Below are 26,917 nucleotides of genomic sequence, written 5' to 3'. Positions count from 1 at the left end.
CACTTGGAATTTGTTAAGGCAAGTGGCACAAAGGAGAGAATGAAGACAGTGATGATTCATGTGTAGACTCCTGAGAACACAGCTAAAAAGTGGAATAAGGTTCAAATTCCATGCCAAAAAATGACTAATGAACAGGCTTGGTTCCTCCATACCCAGAGTGAGATGTCATTGCCTCCGCAAAACAGGTATGTAGCAATAGCATTGTTGTTAATTCAGAAAGTCAAGGAGCTGCCTGTTCATGTTCTTAAAATTGTGGCTTTTCAAAGGCAAGAGTGATAACCTGTGGTTTCCAGGAAAGTGAGATGGCCTGTTCTCTAGACTAAAATAAAGTAAGGTTTTGAATAGAGTCATTTCAACTGGAGAGTAGAAGGAATGTCCCACAAATCCTCATCATTCAGCTGGGAGCTCAAGTTCCCAGCCCAACAGGCAAGGGATGGTTTCTTTTAAATAGGGCATCAAAGAAGAGTCAATAATGTTTCTTTTTTTTAGAAGATGGGGTGGGATGTCTCTGTAACAGCAACTGTTAAACAGTAATTTGAAAGGAAAGATAATTTCCTGATTTACACATTATCCTATATTATCAAAGCTAATGGTGATGGTGTGGGTAGGTTTAGATGATTCTTGATAAGAACATCTCCGAAGACACCACTGATTATGATTCATCATCAATTTACTAACATTTGTTTTCCAGGGAAAAACATTCAGTGCTCACATCAATAATAATAATAATATATACTCTGATTTCAGAAGTATTAAATGTCAAAAAAAGTACATATTAGAATCAAGGAAGTGCAATATGTTTCTTATTGACAGACTTCTAAGTTTTTGAGGATAAGCCAATTTCTGGAAAGTAAGATGAACCCACCTAGAGGGATGTTCTGGCCTTAGAAGTTGTTTAACATAAAATCCAATTCCAGGAAGAAGGGATAGAACCTTTTATGAATGAGAAAGGACAGATGAGCACTTATTTCTGGTGGGTCGGTATCACCTCAGAGATGCCTTTGGGTAGAATTCAGGTGCCTGGTTTTTGGCAATAACAGACAGAAATTCACAAGGGTAAAGTTTTTATAATTCCTCCACTTACTTCTACAAGGGTCAGTATTCTTAAAGCAATGATTGTCTTTTCCTTCCTCTTCCTCTGTCTGTCTTTTCTTCCCAGGCTGATGTTGGAATGCTTTTCTCAGCACTGGCTTCCTGCCATCCTCCTCCACTTCAATCTCACAGGTAGGCTCCAGCTGTGGCATTGGCCTCTCTTCATCTGAGTTGTCAAAGGGCTCATTCAGTACTTCTGTCGTCTCAGAAATGGTCTCAGTTGTTACACTGCTGTTGATCCTCCTGCGTTTACGACCCCTTTTCTTCTTTAGTACAAAAGGCCTCTGAAATTAATTCCAAACATAATACATCAGAGCTCATGAGAAATTACACTGCTGAGTCGATATGCGGCAAACATGTACTGAATGCGTGTCTGAGACTTACACGTAAAGACTTCTGTAATGCCTTTGTACTTAACCTTCCATTTGATGTTTAACATCCCTCTCGGGCGCCTACTACACAGACAAGTGTTTTCCAAATAAAACAATTGTTTACTCAAACAGATGCTTTGAGAGGGAACATCCTAGCAGCTGCACTGTGGATTTTTAAAAGCTAAGGTTTGCTTTCCTGGCATATTATTTTCGAGTAGTACCTGCTGGCTTCAAAATCCTATACGTTATAGTGATTAAATCATCATGGACATCAGCGTCTCTATGAGTGTTTCAACAGTCAACTAGCCACTGGGTCACTCATTGTAACATTGGATAACTGTTCAAGGAGCACCTACTATGAGCATGGCACTGTAAGACACACGACGGTACACAAGACTAGCCCCTCATTCCCCATCTCACAGGAATTCAGGAACAATGAAAAGGAAAGAAGAAAGAGTACTTGAAGAAAGAATTACTCTGCAGACAACATTAGAGTCATGTACTGGTGGCCTGCAAGGATGAGGGCAGCTGATAATTTTACAAAATATTTTAACATGGACGGCATCTAAAGAAAATGTAAAGACATGTGGAATGTATCTTACTTATGTAAGATATAACAATTTTTTCTAATTGCATTAGAGGTTGGCACAAATGACTTTCCATAATTGAAAACATAAAATATTTTTTCCAAGAAAGATGTACTCAATGATACAAAATCCAAGTATAAGAGTAACAGGTAGATTTGCTGCTAAGATGTAATCTGTCAATAATGGGTCTGAAAAATTACTGAAAGTACATTGCAAAGACGAGTACAAAATGCTTGATTAAAACTCAAACTCTAGGTAAACTATATCCAAGAATTACTGAGTCTCACATTTTTAACTGTCCGGATGTTCACTGAAGTGCACATATAAATTTTGATAGTCATATTCTGTATTTTAGTATTTATGATTATTAATCCCTTCAGTCAGCCTGCACTCTCTAATCCATTAGAATTTTCCCAAATGTGGGTTTAGCCAATATGCAGAACTGGTTTTCTTTAGGTTGAGTCCTTTTGTGTGATGGTAGGCACTTAACACGCCATGGATAATTCTGGGTTTTGTTATTTTTGAAGCAAACTTCTTTTGTTATATACATAATACATGGATACACGTTCCTTGTAGAAACCAAAATATGATTCAGAAGCCTAAAGTCCACTCTGTGGGATGCTCTTCTTGTGCCTGCCCCAGCTGCCCTTCCACTTAAACACAGTCAGGTTCAGACGATGGAGCACCAACCACCCTGGGAGTCAGAACAGCAGGGGCTTTGACAGAAGCCACACAGCGGGGCCTTGGGGCAGAGCCTTAACTTGCATTCTCACTATTAGAATATCCTACACTATCTGGCCCCTTTGCGTGTCGCAGAGAGACACTGAAGACAAAGACAGCAGATCTGGGTTGAGCAGTTACCTAAAGACAAAATCAATTTTCTAACTTCTGCACCGGGAATGTGTACCTATAGAAACCACCAGGCTACTACGACTGGAGACTTGTCAAGAATCTGTACTTGCACAAATCCAAAATACCAGCATTAAACTTATGGGCTTAAAATACCTTCTGACAATTCTATGCCAAGGACAAGAGAAGGAAATAGCATCAGGAGCACTGGGCTTGGAGTCTGAGCATTTGTCTGGTTCTGGCTCCATCTCTAATGATTTGTGCGACCTTGGACAAGTCTCCTATCCTCTCTAGGCCTTGAGGTTTTCATCAAAATTGACTGGAGAGTGGTTAAGTGCTCCCCTGGGCCCTTTCCTGTTCCCACAACCTGATTTACTCCAGTCCCGCAAACCAGCAGGTGGCAGTAACTACCAGACTAGCAAGCCGCCTGTCCCTGGTTTCCTGTCACAGCACCATCAAACCACAAAGAGTAAACACAATCATGACTGTAAGATAAAGGCTGAGGATATATGATCGGTGGGACTGGATACAAGTAAACTACATCTAAAGAATGGAGAGTGAAACAAATAGAATATTTGCGATGACAAATAAGATTTGATTGAAACTGACTCACAAGACAGAAAATCTAAACAGACACATACCTTTCTCTTTATGGCAACTGACTGTGGTTTAGTCAATCTTGGAGGAGAGCTTTGGATATTTTCTTCCTCTTCCTCTTCTTCCTCTTCCTCCTCCTCCTCTTCTTCCTCCTCCTCCTCTTCCTCTTCCTCTTCTTCCTCCTCCTCTTCTTCACTGCTCTCTTTAGACAGCTCCATCAGCTGCCCTCGCTCCCCTGCCACTGGCCGGCTCTCCGGGGAATGCAAATATTTATTTTTCGATTGTACTTTTGCAGGTGATTGCCTACTGTTAGCTCTAGATGACAGGATTTCTTGCTCCTCTTTTTCCCAGCAGCTAGCTTGTTCCATTAGCCGCTCGGCCTAAAGGGGAGGTAAAAATGGCGGGTCAGTGTGAGGGCAGTTATACAGTCAGAGCCTTTAAGGATCAAAGGCAAAGGATCTCTAAGTCGTTTCTGATCAGGATAATCAGCCAGTCAAGCAGCATTCCAGCTGCATCATCTCAGAACTCTTTTGCATCAGTTAGGATAACAAATCAAAGAAGATTGGGTTTCATGGGATATTTAGCAGTATTAATGATGCAGCGAATTGATTTGAGTCCTTATCACTACATTACATGCTCACTGGCATGGAGCACTTTAAGCAAATTCATAAACACAATGAATCGATTGACACTGCAGTCTTGGAGCTCAGCACCAAATTTGATCTGATTACATGCTGTCAGTAGTGAAAAATGCTGCTTTGTGATCAATGATAAACGTTTCATTTTTCATACTCAATAAAATTATCATGTCTTACCATGCAACCTCACTTAGGATAAATTAGTGCCATATCATTTCACAAGCTCTCTCTACATAACCAAGCTTTTGACAATGATGTTAATGACCTTAGCTTAAAAATGCTACAAGATTGAAATTACACAACTTAGGTTGATGAACCCAAATTACCTCTTTTTCGGCTTCTCGTTCTTCTTCAGAAACTGCAGCATTAGAAATTAAGATTGGGGTCCACCTCAGACTCTCTGGATCAAGTTCATTGGTCCGGGAACAGGTTTTCAACTTTTCCATGTGGCCCAATATCAACTTTTCCCGTCTAATGATGACAAATCTGTAATGTGAGGAGGCAGAAAAAAGTGCAATCAAAAGCTGAAATTTCATTTCACCTTCCGATACTGATCTCTGCTAGCACGAACATTACCTGGGTTACAAAAAACCAGAAAGCTCATCAATGAAAATGTGGAGCAAACTGAAATTTGACTAGCAAAGAAGTGTCACTGCCTGTTTTCTTTTTAGGAGAAAAGTTTTTGTAATATTGTTGGGGAACCTCTAATATTTAACTAGAATGAATCTGCCTAACTTTAGGGACCCTTTCTGGGGTAAGATGGTTACGAGGCAGCTGGGTCGCCCAGGACACGGGTGCTCACCGGCCATCTCTCTTGTCAATCATGTGGAGGTGCTGCAGAGTGGTGGCGATGTCATGGGGGCACATGCCCGTAGCTCTGCTGATGGCTTTGATGCTGATGTGCCGCTCGTGGTGGTGGTAGAGATATTCTAAGATGACACTCTTCCAGTAGGCCAGGTAGGAGAGACGGCCTAGATCGGAGAGTGGCTTTTCAGGAGACCCTGCTTGGCCTTCTCTTCGAGAAAGCAAATAGCCTAGGGCAGACAAAGCAAAAGTCGACCTCACTGTGGTGTTCTCAGACACTGGAGCAGGGGCCACTCAAAATAATGTAAGACTTACACTGTAAGTAGCAACAGGGTACATCACATCACAACATATCACACAGGAACATCACATCGGAGAAGTGCATTCATTTCATGTATAGTCTCTTCCCAGTTATATTACCGTGGATCTGACATCCACGAGGCTTATGCCCCCGAATCCTTTACAGTAGCCCTGTAAGTCAGTTCATTTAGCTGATGGCAGCGTTTCAGGCATACGTTGTGGCATACTTAACGAATTTAAAGTTGAACACATTACTTCTGATAAGTCTCAACGTCCAAGTCCCCTGGCTTCAGATCCTTTCAAAAACTAAATGTCAGGCACTTACTCAGAAATCCTGTCAAGAGACCACCCCGAACATTAATGGGGGGGTTATTTTCCACAGGAAGAACCAAATGACCCTTTAACAGCTGGGTCTTAATAAAAGACAAGGGCCTCTGTTGACTGAGATTCTGTATTGCTTGTTACATTTAACGAGCGGCGGATCTAAAGCTTTGTTTCAGGACTAATAAAAGAACGTCTTTCAAGTCAACTGCTGCAACTCCTATCAGCTCCACTAGCTCTATTTTCACCTCTTTCATGGAAATTAATTTATAATCCAACCGTTGCTCCTACAAATTAAAACAAAACAACCTCCTTAAAACAAACTGTTTCATGTACACCCAGAAAAGCCTTGAGCTTGGTAGGCTTTTGAACACGTACCCGACAGCACTACCGTGAAGGTTCCTTGGCAAAGGAACTTTAAAATGAGAAAAAACTTTAAACCCACTTGAAGGTAATGAATGAAAGCTGGCGGCTGTCTCGGTAATTAAGAGCCACTTACTGAGTAGAGAAGAAATGTTATAAACTAATGATGTCTACCTTGCTCTAATTATCTATTGCAACAGCCTCACCTTCATGAACTTCCTAAATTTAAACAAACATCAACTACATACAGTAGGTGGCAGCAATTACAAAATCATGCTGCTTTGTAAACCACCCAAATCTTCAGCGTTTTTCTTCTTTATCTACATTTCCAAAATGGCTGCATTTTCAAGAATTTTCTCAATTTTGGATTTTTTGTTAAAAGGAGAAAGCAATGTCTCTGGTGCATTTTCCTGCCTCTCAGAATCACTGTAAATAATGCAGAAATATACAACAAGAAATCCAGCCTTACCCTAGAAGGGTATAACCACAGCATTTTGCATTTTGATGGTTTTAATCTGAACGCCATTATGAAGATCAGGCACATATTTAACTTTAGGTTTTGCTGAAGTCTTTTGACTTGTCTCTTTAACTCATGTTTAAGTGCAAAGTATTTGACTGAATGCAAACAAGCACCATGAAATCTGACGGTCAAAGCACTGCCGACATGTCAGTTGGCTGCACACAGAGGCTTTCTACAGCGGTGTGCCAGGAATGCTAACAGGGATGGCCACTGTGCTGAACCCAGCCCGGATTATGCCCTGTCAGTGTGCAGAAGCGCTGTCACCAGAATACAAAGGGTACCCGAACCTCAGGACACAGATTACTGGCACATCTGTCACCTGCCTCCTAAGTGCTGGTACATGCTGAGAAATTTACTGGGTCAGCTGGAGGTCCCAGCTCTGTACCTCCGGGGTGGATGGGAGTCAGGGAGGGTGGGGGAAAAGAACCATAGTATCGTGCACATGGAACGATCCATTTTTGTCCACAGGATCCCACAATTAAGTCTGAGGCAGTGACTGTGAAGTTCCCTAGCGCCTCACTGGCTCTCATCTGAACCCCACAGTTGGGAACAGTAAGCACCCCCACCCCGAAGCCCAGCAGACAGATTTCCGTACCACCAAAGTTGCGCCCTCCCAACCTTATGTCCCCTCTGCGACGAGCAACCTTATCCAGGAAGCACATATATTTCTTTGTTCTGTCTTCTCTTCCCATGAGTGCTTTGTTGGGCTAAAGGGAAGCAGCCAGAATTCCCCCCAAAGACAGCTGACACAACTGTTCATGCTTTCACACCCTGAGAGAGTAGCACACACCTTCTCAGGGCCTCAGACCAGACGGGTTAGGCAACCTGGGGCCTTGGAGAACATCCAGGCACAGGCCTTTCAGCACTCGCTGCTCCCACTGTGTTCAGTGGCTGTCTCCCCGGGACGCTCCCTTGGACATAGTCTGTGATCTGTGACTGAGCCCCGCCAAGAACGTGTATACCAAGCCCACTGGACGTTCATAGAGAACACCTCTGTGCCGTGCTAGCAAAGGCTGCAAAGGCTACCCACACCTGCCAGCAAGTGCTACTTTCCCCGGTGTGGGAGAGAAAAAACTGCAAGCCCAAACTCCAACCAGAACACACCAAGCAGGTTTCCAAGGATGATGGCCCCACCACACTGCAGACCACACAATGCCACTGTCCAAAGACATCGCAGCACTGCCTGCAGTCTTCCCTTCTCCTCTCTGACTCATGAGCCCCTCAAGGAGCTTACAGCCGTGGAAGGAACTTATACTTGTGCTAAGAGCCATCTGTAAGTTCACAAAGTCTTTTCTCCTGAAGGAGAAATTTTGGTTTAAACGGAATCCATTTCAACAAACAAATGACCAAGGACAAATTTCTGATTCCTTGGTAGTAAAGTCAAGTCATTGGTAATATGTTAAAATATACACAACAGTTTAGCAGGAAAAATTGCCGTGTCTTTTCCACTCCATTTGTGCACAAGGTTGAAGTAATACATATTTAAATTTTACCTGCAGCAGGCACTTCCCCTCAAAAAAGCTGTAGCTGGTGGCACTTTATGACTCTGACCTTCATAACATGGAATGGTTTAAATCATGAATTTCTTGCCGTCTTGTGTTTCCTTCTACTTTTTCTAGGCTCCTCAAATTAGCATCACTATAGAGCCCAATGACAATAATTTTTAGTAAGAACAGTTACTTATTAAGTGATTATGGCGATGTGGTGGTGAAGTTACAGCTCTTAAGTTTAACTTACCAAAAAGATTCCAAATAATTGATCTAAGATGCAGGGAAATAAAAAGCACTTATCTTGGAAGCCGGTATATTATCCTGAAGCATCTGAAACAAGTACAATACACCCCTGGTGAATAGATTCCTGTGGTGCTCTAATGCCTTTCCTCAACTCAGGATACTTTGAGTCAGAAAACCTGAACTACCCCTGGGGAAACCTGGCTGTTCAGACTGGAAACAAAGTGATGTTTGGAGGACAAATCCCAGTAGCTGCAGTATAATTAATCGCTGGTGAAATTATTCCCTGTAAATTGTGAGCCAGAGGTGCTGGTGAAAAGAGCTTAACTCTGTGAGCAGGAGACTTGTACTTTAAAGCTGACTGGCCAACACCCCTCACCCACATCAACTATCTTGAGGAAGCTAGCTTCTTATTTGCTTCACTGGAACTACTTACCCAAGAGAAAGTGAGGTCTAAGTTTTAGTGTATGAACCATGCACTAAATTCAAAAGATTATCAAGGTATTTGCTTAAAGGGAAAGGAAAAATAAGGCGAGGTCTGCAAAGAAGTAAGTGTTTCTAAGCTGTATTGCATGGGACCCAAATCCACCTCACCTCTGTTGAGGCTGACCTACCTGTAGTAAGATAAGCAATCCTCATGTTAACTAGCTCTGATCCCCAGTGTTTGAAGAGGTTAATTCTCTCCTAAGGGCAGGGGGAAAAAAGTGGTAGAGAGTTGCCTTCCTGTAGGTAGAGAGTTACCACATTAGGATAAGGAGGGAACAATCTAAGGTCAAGATTTGTTTCTGCAGCCTAAATTCCCAAATTAACTGCACTCCCAGCATATTAAGCGCAAGGTTAACCCTGATTAGTATGACACACTCCTTTTCTTTTAAATCAGTAATGAAGTTAATAAGAATGTAGACTAAACCAGAGTGGAGTAATGTTTTCCAGCAAGGGGGTGGGCGCGGGTAAGGCTGTTCCTCTCCAAGGCAGCCACGCTCACCCTTGCACATCGTTATGTTCTACCACCTGGAGCCAAACCATATGCACTTCCTCAAAGACAAAAGGGCAGACTTTGGCAAAGTATTTCCAACTCCCATCTATTTGGATTATATGGGTCTGGAGTAACCAGTTGCTTTTAGGGGAAAATAATCTTTAAGGATTACAAAGTTTTCATCAGACACCTGTTTAGCTCAGCAAACCCCACTAAAGGGTTCCTATCAATAGAGAGCATTGGGTTTGCAAACCTGGGAACTGACACCAGGCCAGGGATTTATGGCTGCTCTGGATCAGAGGAAATCCAGTGGCTCTAACCATGGATCTCATGATTGTGGACAGAAATTCACTGGTCCACACTCGGAAATTTACTGGTCCACACTCATCTATTACTGGTTTCTGGGGTTAAGCAGCTCTGTGACCAAATGGACAAATGGCATGTTATCAGTTTGAACAGTAGAGATAAATCAGTTTGACAGGCTACTTGTCTCCTCAGTGAAATTTTGTGGTGATTCTGCAATTAGTAAAGAAGGAGGCTGAACCTTAGCCTTCTCACTGTTTGAAGAGGAGTATTCTAAATGGCCTGTGATCTGGATCTGCCTGAATCCTTAACTGCGCAGATGTGTCCTTGGCGAAATTGGAAATTTTTAATTTTAAAGATATTCTGTATTTTAAGAGATTGGTTTTGAAGACATGGAAGTTTACGGCAATATTCCCATAATTTTATGGCTTGAATAAACACTGCTTGACCTCTCAGTCTACAGCCTAAAGACCAGTGGTTTTCAGAGTGTGGTCCCCCAGACCAACAGTATCAGCAATCACCTGGCAACTTGTTAGGGCTGTAAATCCTCAGCCTATTCGTCAGAACTTTTGGCGGCAGGACCCAGCACCTGTGCTTTAACAGGCCCTCCAGGTGATTCTGATGCACAGACGTTTGAGGAGCACTGGAATAAACTCTGCTATAAGGCTGCTGGCTTTGATGAGGATGTTACAATGGCCCTGTGCAGTAGGAGGGCCAATGAAAAGACAGTGGCTGAAGAATGTCGGTGAGAAGACCTCACCCAGCTCCTCGGTGGTGGTGAATCTCGAAAGCCCCATCAGACGGAAATTCAGCCAGGGTTACTGAGTTGGAGAGTGGCTTTGTCTGTAGCTTCTATGCCTATGCTTCCCAACCTTCACTGTGCAAACAATCCCCTTCTTGTTACAACTGGATTCTGATTCAGTACGTCTGGAGTGGGGCTTGAAAGTCTGCATTTCTAACAAGTTCCTATACCATGAACCATGCTTGAATAGCAAGGGTTTATACATGAAGTCAGTGATTCTCAAAGGTTTGGGTCTCAGGACCTCTTTACATTAAAAACAAATGGTTTAAGAGCTTCTGTTTATAAGGGCTACATATATTAATTTTAGAAAAAAAAATTGACAAATATTTATTTAAACCCCATAAACCCATTATGTGCTGACATCATTTTCTAAAATACAAAAATAAAATAAAATAAAAAGTGAGAAGAGTAGCAGCACTGTTTAACATTTTTGCAAAACTCTTCTACAACTAGCTTAAGAGAAAACAGCTAGATTCTCCTATCTGTTTTGGTATTCAATCTGTTGTGGTATCACAGGTCATGAAATTCTCGACAACTCCACTGTCCACTCATGGGGGAATGAGAGTGAGAAGGACAAACAGTGTCTTAGTATAACTTTGAAAACACTTATGACCTTGCGGACTCCCTAAAAAGGGCTTCCGAGATCCCCAGCAGTCCCTGGACCATACTTTGAAACCATCTGCATTAAATAAAAAATGAGAAGAATGTGTAAAGATGGGCAACAAGGCCACAAGTATGATAAGTCGATACGACACTTACTGAACACAGTATGACAGATTATAAGAGGCACTACAGGTTGGTTAAGGGCAAGGGTTCTAGAGCAAGACTGCCTGTGATGGAATCCAGAGTCCGCGTGTAACAGCTGTGTGGCCTTGGGCAAGTTATTTAATCCCTCTGTGCTTCAGGTCCCTCATCCATAAAGTGTGGAGAGTAATCAATCATACCTGTCACCTAGGGTTGTCATAATAATTAAATGAATGGATACAAAGCACGTAGAACTGTGCTTGGCATATTACAGAAAATAAGTGTTATTATCATTATTATTCAACATAGTGAATGAAAGAAATCTCAACCTGGTCATTTGATGACTGCTTATCCTTATTGTAGGGGAGAGAAAGAAAATTGGGACAGAAGGAGGCAGCGAACAGCTCCCTTTCCTTTTTCCTACTTTTGCTTGAGGCAGCTGAAAACCATTCCATTCACTCCATTGCCCCATCCCCATCTAACCACCCAAACATAAATTAAATTAGAGGAAGAAGCTATGATTAAAAAAAAAAAAAAAAAAAAAGGCAAACATATTCTGCCTCAGGAACGATCTCAAGAAACTGGCGACTAAAAGCTCCCAGCAAGCACATTTCTGTGCCTCCAAATTCCCTTTGGTCCTCAAGTCTTTAACTTCAAGGACTACCCTTAGGAAACAGCAAGCGCATCAAACCACAGTAACAATGATGGCTGGAGGGCTTCAGCAAGAACCCGGAGATGGTCCCAAGACAGATGAAACAAAACCCAAATGTTCCAGAAGACTCAAGTGTGTCCCTGGGGACATGGGTTGAGCCAGTGAAACCCAGAGAATGGAGACAGCAAGTCTTTGGAGAGGGAAGGCTGGCTGCCCTGGGTCACACGCCAGTCTGTTTCTCTAAGGTGCCCCTTATGATCTCCCTTTTCAAAGATCCCACAGGCTCTTCCGCAGACTGCGCTGATGCTGGGCTCTTCCTCAGTCACGTGGTGGGGCCACTGGTCTTTTTTACTGAACACCCCTGTCTTGCTTTCAAGACTACATGGAAGAGGAGTGGTATTCCTTCATGCCATGCCCCCACCCCCACCGCCACCCTGGGGAATGTGTATGTGGGGCCTGACACCCCTGCTGCTTCGGGGGTGTGCGTGTGTATAACCATACAGACCGTACTGGAATTTACCAGATGAGTTCCATGAGTCTGTGAGTGGGCGTGGCCTCTCAAAGTGGGTGGTCATTCTCTGCATATACAAACTCACAAACTCATAAATAGGACATCAGGAGGCAGGAACTCTCCTCCCTCTGTGGCACCCTTGTGTTGGAGAAGGTGCACATCTGTGAATGAGTTACCAAGTTGGGGATGACCAGGGCCAGACCCTTGTGAGACAGCCACAGGGTAAAAATGAGTCAATGGTTTTTTAATAACTGATTTAATTGAGTGACACTGTCTCTTTATTTCTCCTTTTTCTATCTTGTGGTCTTGCCCAAAGGTTATCAACCCTGGTTGCACATTAGAATCACTCAACCTTTTAAAAGCTCCAGATGTCCATATTTCATCCAATCACAACTCTTGCCTCTCAAGCTAGGCTGGTCTCAGAAGTGTTAGGGTTTATATTAGGCAAAGGATCTTGGGGACTACTCCTCGGCCAGAATGTTAGAGGTGGTATACCAATCCCACTTCTCTATTTCTGTCTTACCCCACAAAGGGCTGTGGTGGTAGCAGTGGTGCCTAATGAGAGATCCAAGAAGAAGATGAATCCTGGGGGAAACAGAGACACCTGAGAGTTAACGGCAGAGAGGAGAAGAGGGTCAGTTGGCAGAGAACTCTGTGACAGACTTCACAGAAGCTTCACCGATTTAAACATTTAACTGAGAAATACTTGTTTACGTATGCCACGTTACCACACCATCAAGGTCCTGGTCTGGTGTATTAGAAAAATATAATTTTTCTAGGAAGGTGATCATGTATGAAATAGATTCAGTCTCCCAAATTTCTTATTAGGAAGATGAGGCACCTCTGACAAAGAACAAAATGATCAATTTGTCACTATCACTTACTCCCAAACTAAAATCATTTGCGGAAGGCAAGAATTAAAAAAAAAACAACTTTCCTTAAATATATCTGGGAAGTAACTAGTTTTTTTTATGAGGCCCTCGCCTATTGCAAATTAAGTTAAGCTCTGACTCATCACTCAGAGGCACCCTTGGTTAGATAATAGTAATACAGTACTGGTGCCATGACATCTGAGGTGACAGAAATTAGAAAAACATGTCAGAAGAATGCCCTCCTTTGGGACCTTTTGTGGGTTTCCACAGTTCAAACCACTTTTAAATTCTGGAAAGTTTTGGGAAAAACAAATTTACCAAAAAAAATTTAAAGATGAAGTAATCTGACATTTAAAAACTATGCCCTTTCTTGTAAATAGGCAAAAGTCCACACAAGAGATTCAATCTGAAAAACTATTTCAAAAACTAAATTTCTTCCAAGTTGAAACTTGGATACAATTTTTATATCAAACTTGCAAAATCCTGGTAACAAAAATTTAACTTTGAACAGTTACAACATTTTAATCACTGCATTAAACCCATACACATTTCAAATAAAGCATCTGCTCAGAGCATGTAAGAGTATATATCCACAATGCTGCACCTGGGTGACCGTTCTCTGTAAAACATTACATCTGAACTCTTCTTTAAAAACGGGAGCTTCTTTTGACCACTGAGCTTCAGTGGAGGGTGGCTGACAAAGTTATTCTAATAGTCTGGTCTAATCCTACCCGGCCAACCAAGGGAGAGCATTTAAACCAGCATGGACACTGGCCACTGATCTCAAACCACATTTGGGAGACAAGACAGACAGAAGAGCAACTTGCCTTTCCATTGTTTCCTCTCCCACAACTGCCCCACAATACTTTGTGTGTGTGTGTGTGTGTTTCCCAGTTATAATTTTAAAAAACCGAACAAAGTATGTTGTAATTCCAATCATGAGTGACGGACGAGCTTTCCGCACAGCAGATGTAAGAATATAGCAAGACTGAAAAAAGGAAAAAGTGGGAAGCAAAATCTAAAATTTCTCTTTGTTTTTAAAGTACATTTCAAAAAGGGTCTGTCTTTGAGACAACTTTCTAAAACCAAAGCATGGCCTATCACCCCAGCTGACTTAGACAAACAGTGCTATTTCACTGGTCTATAGAAGTCGGAAACTTCTCTTTTCACTTGTTATTTATCTCCTCTAAGCTTTCAAACAGGATTGGAAGTAAAAAGCCTCTGGCAATAAAAGGTGGTCTCCCCAGCGGGTTACAGATGAGCCCATTTTGACAGAAGTGCAGCTTCCTGCACCTGCAGGCTGGATGGGGCAGGAAGCTAGGCTGGGATGAGGTATTCAGTCAAGTCACTGGCTGCTTTGCCGGTGGACTTGGAAGTTTCTAGCCTTTAATCCTATAGGGATCTTAAAGTCCAACTGGCTACAGTTAGATGTTAGCTGCTGGAAAAACAAAAAACTATGAAGCATCATCACTAGCGGTATGAAAAGACATCAGTGACTACCCCTTCAGTTAGTAGGTGATTATCTCTCAAAGTCTACTTTTTAGACTGGCTCCCTAATTCAAGAAGTACTTAACAGCTGAGACTCCAGTAACAATATATTAATATTGGTGGTTTAGTTGCTAAGTCGTGTGTGACTCTTGTGATCCCATGAACTATAGCCTGCCAGGCTCTTTTGTCCATGGGATTCTCCAGGCAAGAATACTGGAGTGGGTTGCCATTTTCTTCTCCAGGGGATCTTCCAACCCAGGAACTGAACCCAGGTCTCATGCATTGCAGCCAGATTCTTTACTGACTGAGCTATGAGGGAACTGTGCTAATATTATTATACTGTTATTATATACATACAGGCTTACAGGTTTAATACTAGTTAATACTGTAGCAAATGCTGTGCTAACAATATATTAATATTAGCACAGTTTTTGCCACAGTATTACTAGTATTAAACCTGTAAGCCTTTATATTCTGTGGTCTCTGGTAATCAAAGAATGTCCATCCAACTTTCAAAAGGTTGGGATTGTTTAACAGTGCGTTCAGCAGTGGAATGCCCACTGTGTTCTAGGCACTTTTCTAGTTAGGTTGTGGACAAACACTACATTTTCCAAATTTAATAAGGAAAAAAGCTCTGGGAATTTAATTTGTTAACCAGTATGTAATGGTTGAACACAAGAACCACAAACTACGTAAATAGGAATTCAAATAGATATGTTAACAGCTAAAGTTCATTTTTAAGAATCAATTCAATATGCTACATGCAAGCAATCAATTACACTGCCATCATCATTTACAAATCAAAGTATAATGCGGATACTCATGGGGGTATATGCAACTAGGTGGAAGTGTGTGATTATGGATGAACAGGCCGAAACTGTAAATTATGTAACTGTCTCTTGTAATTACTCTGCTTGAGAACCAAAAGAAACTTCCTGTATAATTTTGCTGGAGAATGGGGATCGAGATACAGAATTGCTTTTTAGCTGGTTTTAACCCTTCAACAGCTATTTAATTATGTGTGATGAGGTCAAAGAAAGTTTATGCTTAATTTATGAAAAGTCGGCAGGGAGGTATTTCAAAGTAATCCTCTGAAAAGCTCCAGATTATTCATGAAAACTCATGATTTCTCTTCCTCTTCAAGAGAGATTTATCTAAATTATCTGGTAAAATAAACAACATTTAAAACAAATTCACAGGTGTCATTCAATTTATTTCCTCTCTAAAAACATTCATTATGGTCTGTAAATTCTTAATTGGATGCAACTGAAACTTGCAGGGGTAGAAGGCTGTCAGAGTCCTCATACGGCTCTTCTGCTTTGGTAGGGAAAAAAAAAAATCTCATTAGCTTCCTTAAATTCATGGGGAAAAGCGCCAATACTGGGCAAACCACAGGGAAGGACTTCTAATCTACAGAGAATCAGCTGTTTCTTTAGAAGGAGGACGCCTGCTTTTGCAACAAATAATCAGCAGAATCTATTCTCATTTTAAGACATTCTAGCCTTTTTCCTTACCTTTCTTATAAATCTAACTTTTAAACATCTTTTCTCTTCTGTAAGCACTGTTTCTAGTGCCTAAAAATCTGCCCCAAATATCAGAATGCTGAACACTCAGCATTCTTGGTGGAAGGGCAATTTCCTACACTTACAATGTCTGCCAGTATTGCTTTCCCTCATTTTGGATCAAAAAAAGAAAAAAAGGGTGGGGGGCTTCCCTAGTGGCTCAGTGGTAAAGAATCTGCCTGCCCATCAGTGCAGGAGACCCAAGTTTGTTCCCTGATCCTGGAAGATCCCACATGCTGTGGTCCCTAAGCCCGTGTGGCACAATGACTGAGCCTGTGCTCTGCAAGAGAAGCCACTGCACCCCAACTGGAGAAAGCCTGCGTGTAGCAACGAAGACCCAGTGCAGCCAAAGATCAAACACAAAAAAGTAAATAAAATAAACAAATAAGTTATTAAAAGAAAAAAAGAACAAGAAAAGAAGAGAGGGAAGGTGGGGGGATGGAGGAAAGAAAGAAGGAAGGAAGGGAGGGAAGAGAAAAGGAAAAACAATCCCGATGCTGCAGTGTCTCTTCTTTATCTCTTTGGTCTTTCCATTCCATATTCTCTCCTTAGTTCACCCCTATTCTGCACAGACGTTCCTTGCCTGCATCCTCTATTTTATCACCTGGGTTAACATATAGCCCTTCATTTATGTTTCTCTAGTTTTAAGAGCAGAAGCATAATTTACAGGAATGCTGGTTTTCTAACGGACTTAACATTTGAGAGGCTATGATTCTAGTAAATTTCAGGATACTTCCTTCACATAAAAATGATTCTGCATAGCACTGAAATATATACATTACAATGTGTAAAATAGATAGCTAGTGGGAAGGCGCCGTATAACACAGGGAGCTCAGTCTGGTGCTCCGTGACAACCTAGAGAGGTGGGATGGGAGGGAAACACAGGAGGAGGGGATATGGTAGACTTACGGCTGGTTCACATCGCTGTACAGTAGAAACCATCACAACACTGCAAAGCAATTATCCTCCAATTAAAAATAAAAAATAAATGATCCTGCAAAGTCTGACATAAAGGTGATGCCAGTATACCAAATACACTTGTGTGTGCTAAGTTGCTTCAGTCATGTCCGACTTTTTGTAACCCCACTGACTGCAGCCCGTCAGGCTCCTCTGTCATGGAGATTCTCCAGGCAAGAATACTGAAGTGGGTTGCCGTGCCCTTATCCAGGGGACCTTCCTGACCCAGGGATTGAACCCACATCTCTTATGTCTCTCGCACTGGCAGGTTCTTTACAGGGGCGCCACCTGGGAATCCCCTTATGTTCATGTAAAAGTCTAAGCTCTAAAACAGATAACACAGGACGTGATCTCCTATTTCAAGAACATCACTTTCTTTAAAAAAGAAACAAAAACAAAAAAAAGCAAAAATTAAACACAGAGACATATTAAATAAATATATACAGCTTAATAGATTATCATAAGGCAACTGCCCTTATAACCGTCTCCCTGGATCAAGAAGTAGAAGCTTGCCAGCTAGCCCCCTACAAACCTCCCGCCTGTCCCGTCCTATTTACCCTTCTTTTCTTCTTCATAAGTAACCGCAATCATGACTAATAGTAATCTCTTGTGTTTCTTATACTTTTATCACCAAAACATCCCCCTCAAGGACATATGCAAATATATTGTGTATAGTGAGGTCAACTTGCATTATATTTTCCTCAAGATTTCAGCAACTTTTTTCAATACCTTCTACTATATAATCACACTGCATATTTTTTTCAATGTGGACAAATGCATAACTGAATTATTCTTAATCCACCAAACTATTTTAAAGCACTTTATAAACATTAATGTAAAACAATTTTGTTGGAAAAAAGGAGCTCCTCTATGGTGTTAGCTCAAAGCAGGACTCAATGTGAATAAGTATTAAACAAGGTTTTTATATTGGTAAACATGAAAATGCAGCACTAATATTAGAGTAGAACCACATGGAACACAAATCCATGAGGGAGAAAAAAAATCAGGTTTCTAACTAGTATTTTCCTAACAGAATTCTAAACAAATGTAAGAAAATTGCTTAACCCAAACCAAATTGATATAAAAAAAAATTTCTGCTTAACAATCAACTGAAATTTTAAATATATTATTTCGAAATTTCCTGGAGAGAGGATGTTTACAATATTCTACTTCAAACATACTACTACAAGCTGCAGAACATGTTTACAAAGAATAGTTTCCTTGAAACCAAAACCAGGTATAGCACTAATTTCAACCAACTGGAACAAAATCTTTCTTGCTCTTGGTTTAATAATGAAAAAATGCTTCCCCTGCATATATCTTAGCTGGGAAAATGGAAACGGAAGTTGGAAGCATTTCCTCCTCTGCAGTGATGCAGCCCAAGTGTGCTTTGCACACACAGCATACACTGGGTGGGTGGGTGGGGAGCATCCTTAGTGAGCCCATTTCCTGTGAGCAAGAACTAGATCATTTATCCTAATGTTTTCATCACCAAGGCCAACCCCGGCAGAGTCTGTGCAAAGCGTGCTGGCTGAAGGAAAGGATGAAGGGATCAACGAATGAAAAATTTAAAAAAAGCAAAAAACCAAAGATGGAGAGGAGATCTGAGATCTGGCTGGGTCAGTCGGACAGGTGCTGTCACTGACACAGAGAAGAGGACACACTACATTTGGGCATTCATTATTTCTCTCCCTCAGCAAACTTTTTGTGGGCTCACCTATGAGTGTGACACTGTGCTCGTGGGTTGGGGTAAAGCAGTAAACAAGTCCTGGCCCCCGTGATGGTGCTGCCAGTGAAGTGAAAGTCGCTCAGTCATGTCCCACTCTTTGCAACCCCATGGACTATACAGTCAATGGAATTCTCCAGACCAGGATACTGGAGTGGGTAGCCTTTCCCTTCTCCAGGGGATCTTCCCAACCCAGGGATCGAACCCAGGTCTCCCGCATTGGAGGAGGATTCTTTACCAGCTGAGTCACAAGAGAAGCCCAAGAATGCTGGAGTGGGTAGCCTATCCGTTCTCCAGTAGATCTTCCTGACCCAGGAATTGAACTAGGGTCTCCTGCATTGTAGGCAGATTTTTACCAACTAAGCTATCAGGGAAGCCCTGACGGTGTTGCCAAGTTCCCTTTATTCTTGAAGGCTAGGTTTTTCTCATATGAACACCTGGAATGGAGCTTGCCCACTAATGGGATTCAAACCTACTTGCTGCAAATGCTGGTCAGTGTAAACAATTGAAACGGGCAAAAGACTTGTTAAAAAAAAATCCACCTGCATGCCAAAACTTGAAACATTCTCAGCTATGTAAGGCAAAATGGTAGCTGCAGGTTGTATGTTTCATATTTACAAAGTTTTCATTGATGCATGAATACAAACTATTCTATAAGAGCTATTTATTTGCTCTTATTTATGACAAGCTTAGTTAAAAAAAAGATACATAAATAAATCGTTAGCTGCACTGCCTCATGCAACTCATTTCAATACATTCAGCAACAGTCACTCTGAATAAATCACTGAAGAGCTCAATTTTCAACCTTGATGTTATCTTTAGCATATTAAAATATACTGTACTTCAGCCCAGCGTAATAAAGCAGTCATGACAAAGGCTTCTAGTACAACATATTATAATGAGAAAATAAGGAAAAATAGCCATTTCCCTTATTATATTATAAACTAGAATCCTATTAAAAGATATGTCATCATTATATTTGATTACACAGGTCAAAACATGTCTTCCAAAACCCAGCCAAAGTCTGAGGATACAGCTGCTGGTTCTATCTTCCAACAAGTGTCATGGTGGAGGTGGGGGGAGCAGCTCCTATCTTAGAAAAGGCCATAAAGGACTTGAGCACCATTTCAAAAGCATAATTTATTATTCCTTAATGGTTGCTCAGCCTGCGCTCACCATGGGAGGAGAGCTGCTGGGAAAGCTCTGCAACGAAAGAAACTTCCGTGACAGTTTCTTAGGACTAAAGTTGGAATTCTCCTTCCAAAATAAATGCATGAAGAAACGAATTATCTGATGAAGGCAGGAAAAGATAAATATCTCTTTGACCAACTGTGTGTAAATGTGCATTTTGTCACAGCTCTCAATTCTCTGCTCAAGGTTTATATAGATAATGGACAGCTTCCTTTCTGATGCAACTTATATGATCCTAAGACAGAGGCTGCCCTTGAACAAAAATACCAGACCTCAGCAGAAGGCAGGGTGTACAATCATCTGGAAGAGAGCAAACCACACCTAATTAATTATGTTCTAATAAGATAAAATTCTTCGTCCTAAGAATCACATGTGAGAAGAGAAAGTATATTAAGAAAGTTCTTCCTGAGGTAATTCATTTAACATTTATTCAATAAATAATAAAGACCTGATCAGTGCCAGGGGCTTCTCTGATGGCTCAGCAGTAAAGAACACCTCCCAATGCAGGAGATATGAGTTCGATCCCTGGGTTAGGAAGAGCCCCTGGAGGAGGGCATGGCAACCCACTCCAGTATTCTTTCCTGGAAAGTTCCATGGACAGAGGAGCCTGGTGGGCTGTAGTCCATGGGGATGCAAAAGACTTGGACATGACTGAGCAGTGCCAGGCTCTTCTAGGGGTGAGATGACAGAAGAGAACAAAGGCTCTACCTCCATGATGGACAATAAACCATGAATATATAAAAGACATATGCAACTTTCTAAATGACTTTGCACTTACTCAGCCTAGAGCACATTTTTTTTTAATAGTCAGTGCCATTGAAAAAAAAGAAAAACGATTAAATAAAAATCACAAAAGTAGGTAAATAGCACATGTCAAACATACAGCTCCTTCATTCAATTTGCTTAACTCCTCACAGGCGGTCAGAGTGTTTCATCAGATCATGTACCTAAGACACACTGCCATGGTCTCTTAAAACATCTTTGATGCTTGGCTTGTGGGGCTCACAAATAGGGGAAAGTGAAATATTTATCCTGTAGCCTACCCAACAGAGTTTATGCCCCCAGGGAGTGCTGCATGGCCTCCAGCCAACAGGGAGAAGATAATACTCACATGCCTGCCAGGGTGAAAGGATGAGGCTGCTCAGGGTGAGGTGACTAGCACTAGAGCTATGGAGCCTGCAACATCTCTGGCTAGCTGGACCAGTTCCTGGGTCACTCGTTGGAAAGTGTAGTCCTAAGTTGACCACAATGGCGCAGAGATGCCCAGAGACCCTCACTAGAGCAGTGGTGTCTCCCCAGGGCCTGCCACGCTAAGTATCCAGCTCTTGGGGAGAACCTGTTTGTCCTGATATGGTACTCAACTTGGCTTCAGAGAGAAGCTAGTGACTCCCGTCCAGTCCTGGTTCTTTAGAATTTACTAACAGGTAAAATGTGGCACATTGGAACCCAACCAACTAGATTCCTAACTTAAAACTCCTATTTTCTACAGGAGACAGGCCACTCAGTATCAGAAATTTTGTTCTAAAAAAAGCATGCAATTTTCAGGTAGGATGAAGTTACTCTAAATTTTTGTTTAATAGTTTTCTTAAGTTTTACTTAAATTGTGTTCTGAAAAGTTTGTAAGTGGTAGCTCTTTTAAAGTAATCTATTGAAGGCTGACTGTTCAAACTGAAAGTTGCTAGCTGGTAACCAGAAATACTATCAGATGTATCCCGGTATTTAGATATATAACATTTAAGCTAGTGGCTAGCATCTAAGATACAGGGGACGACGTTGTCTCTTTGAGAGAGGTAACATGGTTAACATCACCAACATCATATGAACTTTCAACATCACAATATTGTAGGTAGAGATGCAGCATGTGACTTTCTAATTCTGCCTGATGGACCTAGAAAGGCAGAGTAGTAGGGAGAGAAGGTGCTTTCTGTCTAGGTGGTGCTTCCTCAAGAAATCAGCCAAGAGCTATAAAGAGGCTAAAGGAAAGACAAGACTGGGACTGGACTCTCTGAACTACCTACGAGATCTCTGTCATAGAACCAGATCAGGGAAAGAAAGAGGCATGGAAGTTAATCTGTTAATTCTCAGTGAGGATGAAACTAGATATTAAATGGTGTCCAGAAGCATCCTTTCTTAAAAGTTTACTGTATTTCTTATTTTCCTTAAATCCAGGTGTGTGGACTCCTTAAGAATGAGACTTAAATCCACATCTCATTCTTAGGAAAAGTGAACAAGTATAAGGACACTGCTAACCACACTGGTGACACGACCAAGTCCATAACCTGTAGGCACAAAACTGGGTCATTTGCACACATCTTCTAGCAGCACACACTAAAGACAGATTGAGTTTGTAAATAGTATACATTCCTCATGAAAGTTGAGGGGAAACCTCTCGACACACAAGATCATAGAAAAGATCAGCAAAGGTGATTTCTGGAAATAAGTACCTAACTCATTCCATCATTCATATTTCCTTGCATATTTCATTATGAATTTCATAATGAATTTGAAATTCATTATGGAATTCATTCAATATTAATTTCATTCATATTCAGAACAGAGCAAGTTCTGTTCCATGAAGGACAACCCTGATACATCATACAGTATTTTAATACTCAGTGGAGAAAGCCAAGAATCGAAGTTGCTTACAAACTTTTGTGATTAGCCTACAAATAAACAGTTGTTTTTAAAATGACTGACTGAAGGTAAAGTTAACTGATAATTTATGTAACTGAAAAGCTTGTCATCTGTATACTAGTCTCAAGAAAACTGTAGATTTAAGTTTGTAGACTCCTGGACCCAACTGTCATCTACTCTTTATAGCTCCCTCCCCTAAGAGTAAGTCAAGTCTGAAACAAAGAAGAAAAAGTTAATATAAGATTTAGAATTCTTATGATTCAAATGAGTATGCTTGATTATTTTAAATTAGGAAAGAATACTGAATTTCATCAAATGCCTTTTCTCGTTTGTACTGAACAACCCCTCTGGTTATCCTTTGTTTTCTCATTGGTTTTTCTCCACCAGTGCTCCAGTCTCTCTAAGCTTAAAAACAAAAAAAACCTACAGCCCTTGATAATTAAGCTTTTTTAATTTACTTCTTTAAATTTCACTTATACCACAGTCCTCAAAAGTATACTTTTTACACCTTATCTTAGCCTTCTTCTATGGGGTACCTCAGGAGTGATCTTAGACAAGTTTCCTAGTGTCTCTGTGCCATCAAAAGAGAGAGAACTGTGACCACCTTCTGAGGGTATCTGCAAGGATTAAGTGAGTCTGTGTAATTTGGGTTACAGTACCTCATATATGGCTTTCCAGGTGGTGCTAGTGGTAAAGAACCCACCTGCCAATTCAGGAGACTTAAGAGATGCAGGTTCAATCCTGGCCGGGAAGAGCCCGTGCAGGAGGGCATGGCAGCCCACTTCAGTGTTCTTGCCTGGAGAATCCCATGGACAGAGGAGCCTGGCGGGCTACAGTCCATGGGGTCACAGAGAGTCGGATACAACTGAGGCGACTCAGTATGCGCCCGACACACAGTAAGTGCTTTAGAAATGTCAGCTATGACGATGGATGCTGTTGTTGAAATGCTGACCTCTTTTGGCTTACTTTTCCTACTTCTGGACCCTTGACAATGAGGCTAAAAGCACACATCTCAACATGTGATGTGAGGACAGACTCCTATGATGGTGACTGACACATATTAGACATTTAATGTCAGCGCTGTTGCTGCCATCAATGATTTTTCCTCTTCTGCACATTTTGTGTTCATGACTTCTGCTCACTTTCCCATTAGGGTTTATGTTTTAACACTATCAAAACCTTTACTTTTATATTTGTTTAAATACAGATAACAAAACTTCACCTGGTATATTTGTTGCAAACATCTTTCCTATTATGTTTGCTTTTAAATATTAATATTTTCCCACATAGAAGTTTTACTTTACTATACAGTGAAGTCTGTCTATTTTTTGTGTGTGATTTCTTTCATTCTCTTAATGCTTAGGATGTCCATGACCATCTAAAGACCAGATAAATAATTAGATATCCTTTCTTTTACTTTCTAAATGTTCTTTCTGTTGTTAATCTCTAAGTCTTTAATCTACCTGGAGTTTCTTTTGTTGTACCCTAAATATCTAACAGGATTCTGTACATGCTCACACTTTTGAATATGCTCTTTCCTCACCCTGAATGTTTTCACTTTAACTTCTCATGCCACGAGCTCTCAATATCTATTGTAGAAACATACTGTCCAACAACTGATGTCTCCTCAGTGAACTTAATTAACCACCCAGCAAGAGCTGTGTCTTCATTTCTCTTGCTTGTATTTAGCTGAATGTAGGGTTTCCCAATCAACAAGGTTGAATGAAGAGGTAAGAAATGAATCTTCTCTCATCCTTCTTCATCATCCAGTTTAGAATCAGATAAATGCGTTTACACAAACACACAAGTACGTGCTTTCGCCAGCCTGTTTCACCACTCCCTGGCACAATGTTCTGCAACCTACTGCTGAATCAGCTGTTTTCCCTGGGTCTCTCCTGGGTCAGCACAGGAGCCTGGGTTTTGCATCCTGCTCCCCAGGAAGGGTGTTGGCTCTGCGGGCCTAAGTAAAAGACAGTGCGTCACTGCCCACCCATTGCCCCACCAAGCACAGTCCTGACAACTGAAAGTGTATACAGCAGATTATCACTGCTCCATAAGTATCTGTACCAAAAGAAACAATGAAAGGATAAACAGAAACTAATAAGATTGGTGACCTGAAGGAAAGGCTCAGGAATGGGGCTGAGGAAGGAGTAACACTTCTTTGAGTATACCCTTTCATTCAGTTTCAACTTTGAAAATCATGTTCTTCTATATTCTTAACATTTGAAAACAGTTGTACTCAGGTAAAGCCATGAAGAACTATATACAGTTACTGACCTCTCATTAGAAGGTCTGTTTTATACAGTGATGTGATTAGCAATCCTAAAATGATTTAATGTGTATTCTAGGACTAAGCACATTAATAAATATATTGTAGGTAATGGAAATCAGGTTTCTCACTACGAGAGAGCTGCAAACACAATAATACGGAAGGATAGACGAAAACTCTGCAGAGGTGTTGATCTGAATGCAAAGCTCAGTGAACTCATAACAGGGATGTGTGTGTGTATACATACACACACATAAACATATCTCTCTTCTTTCCTGGTTCTTCCTCCTTGAGAGGCCTTAGAAGTAATGACACCCAGTAGCAGTATGGACACCTAAGTGCTCAGATCTTGGTTTTTACACTGTTTTTCACCATAAAGAGTTAAAGACTTTTTAAATAGAAATGTGTGATTCCAGGGCTGGGTCAGAGAGAGAGTAAGATGAATTTGGCACATCATGTTTGTTGTACCAGAAAGTAAGGAAGGATCAGACGTGTCAGAAGGACACAGGCGCCAGTCTGAAGCAGTTCGCACAGAATAAATCTGGGGCAATCTGAATATCAAAATAAATAATGGCAGCTACAGGTTATAATCCATAGAATAAAATAAAAATTCATTAAGTAATCCATAATTATATAAATTAAAGGATAATGAGATAAATGAAGTGATTATTTAACTAAAAAAATTAATAAAGGAAGCTCTGGGCTTCCCTGGCTGCTCAGCTGGTAAAGAATCTGCTCGCAGTGCAGGAGACCTGGGTTTGATCCCTGGGTTGGGAAGAAGGGAACAGCTACCCATTCCAGTATTCTGACCTGGAGAATTCCATGGACCATATAGTCCATGGAAGAGTCACAAAGGAAGGGCCACAAAGAGTCAGACACAACTGAGCAACTTTCACTTTCACTCACTTTCCTTACAGCAAATATCAACAAGTAACTAGATGATACATTGGGACTTTAAAAATCATTATCTGGTAACTACAAAAGTAATAACTGTTTTAGATAAGAATCATAAATAAACACTAAAAGTAGTAGGTAAAAATTGGATGAGAAACATGATATTTACTTAATTCCAAAGTATTTCTTACTAGGATATTACTGATTACAAAGGGAAAAGTGTTATTCTATAGTGAAGAAATCTGAAAGGCATCATCCTACACCAGTAACGGGACAAAGAAATGATCATGTGATCCTGCTGGGAGGTGCTCGGGAGGACCCAGCGTCACTTCTGTGTCTTCCCGCCAAAACATCGAGAACTCCAATCTACTCATGAGGAAACATTTCAAACGAGCCCAAACTGAGGGACAATGTGTAAAAAAATGGTTTGTATACTTCAAAAATGTCAAGGTAAGAACAAAACAAAACAAAAAATGACTAAGGTGTTATTCCAAATAACTCAAGAGATATAATAACTCAACATGCGATCCTGGACTGGGGAAAAAAATTTTTTTCCCCCCTGGAAAGGACATAAGTGAAAACTGGCAACATTTGAAATTTGAACAAGATAGGTAGATTAGATAACAGATAATGCTGAATCAACATTAATTTCTTGGTTTTGATAATTTATGGTTTTGTATGAGAGCATTTTTTTCTTTTTTTAAAGAACACACTGAAATGGTAAGGGTAAAAGTGCAACAGGTCTGTAATTTACTCTCAAATGATTCTGGAAAAGAAATACAGAATGACAGAGGGGATGGAGGGAGCAAGAGGAAGACTGAGAACAATAAAGCAAACGTGACAGAATGTCAGTATCTGGGGGTCTGGGGTGGAGTAGATGGGAACTTTCCTCTGAGTCTGAGAGTACTTCAAAATTGAAGGGAGAGCAGTAAGCTGGCAAGGCACGGCTGGGGGGCTCTGGCAGCAGGGACAGGGCACGGCCTGGCAGAGACATGCTACTGCCTCACCCTGGGAGACCTGGAAGCAGGAATCACAGAAGTTTTGAGGGAAGGGGGCTTCTCTGGAGTTGTGAGATGCCTGGTGTGGATGGAGAGTTGTATGTATATGTGTGTGGACACAGAGAAGGGGAGGACTTTGAAATTCTCTAACTGAGGGAGAGAGGGA

General features: G+C 41.1%; 1 protein-coding gene across 6 annotated transcripts in view; it reads right to left on the bottom strand.

The window, feature by feature from the left end:
• Positions 1-26,917, bottom strand: part of KAT6B (lysine acetyltransferase 6B) — a 182,089-nt gene that overhangs the window by 5,821 nt on the left and 149,351 nt on the right. For all 6 annotated transcript variants that reach the window (XM_024986873.2, XM_005226509.5, XM_002698885.7 and 3 more), the window contains 4 exons: positions 4,937-5,168; positions 4,461-4,620; positions 3,541-3,876; positions 1,085-1,376 (listed from right to left, as the gene is read on the bottom strand). In XM_024986873.2, the coding sequence (XP_024842641.1) occupies positions 1,085-1,376; positions 3,541-3,876; positions 4,461-4,620; positions 4,937-5,168 (1,020 nt within the window). The remainder of the gene's footprint in view (positions 1-1,084; positions 1,377-3,540; positions 3,877-4,460; positions 4,621-4,936; positions 5,169-26,917) is intronic.

The sequence above is a fragment of the Bos taurus genome, chromosome 28 (assembly GCF_002263795.3).
Source record: "Bos taurus isolate L1 Dominette 01449 registration number 42190680 breed Hereford chromosome 28, ARS-UCD2.0, whole genome shotgun sequence".
Classification (NCBI taxonomy): domain Eukaryota; kingdom Metazoa; phylum Chordata; class Mammalia; order Artiodactyla; family Bovidae; genus Bos; species Bos taurus.
This window is presented reverse-complemented; position numbering and strand designations above follow the sequence as displayed.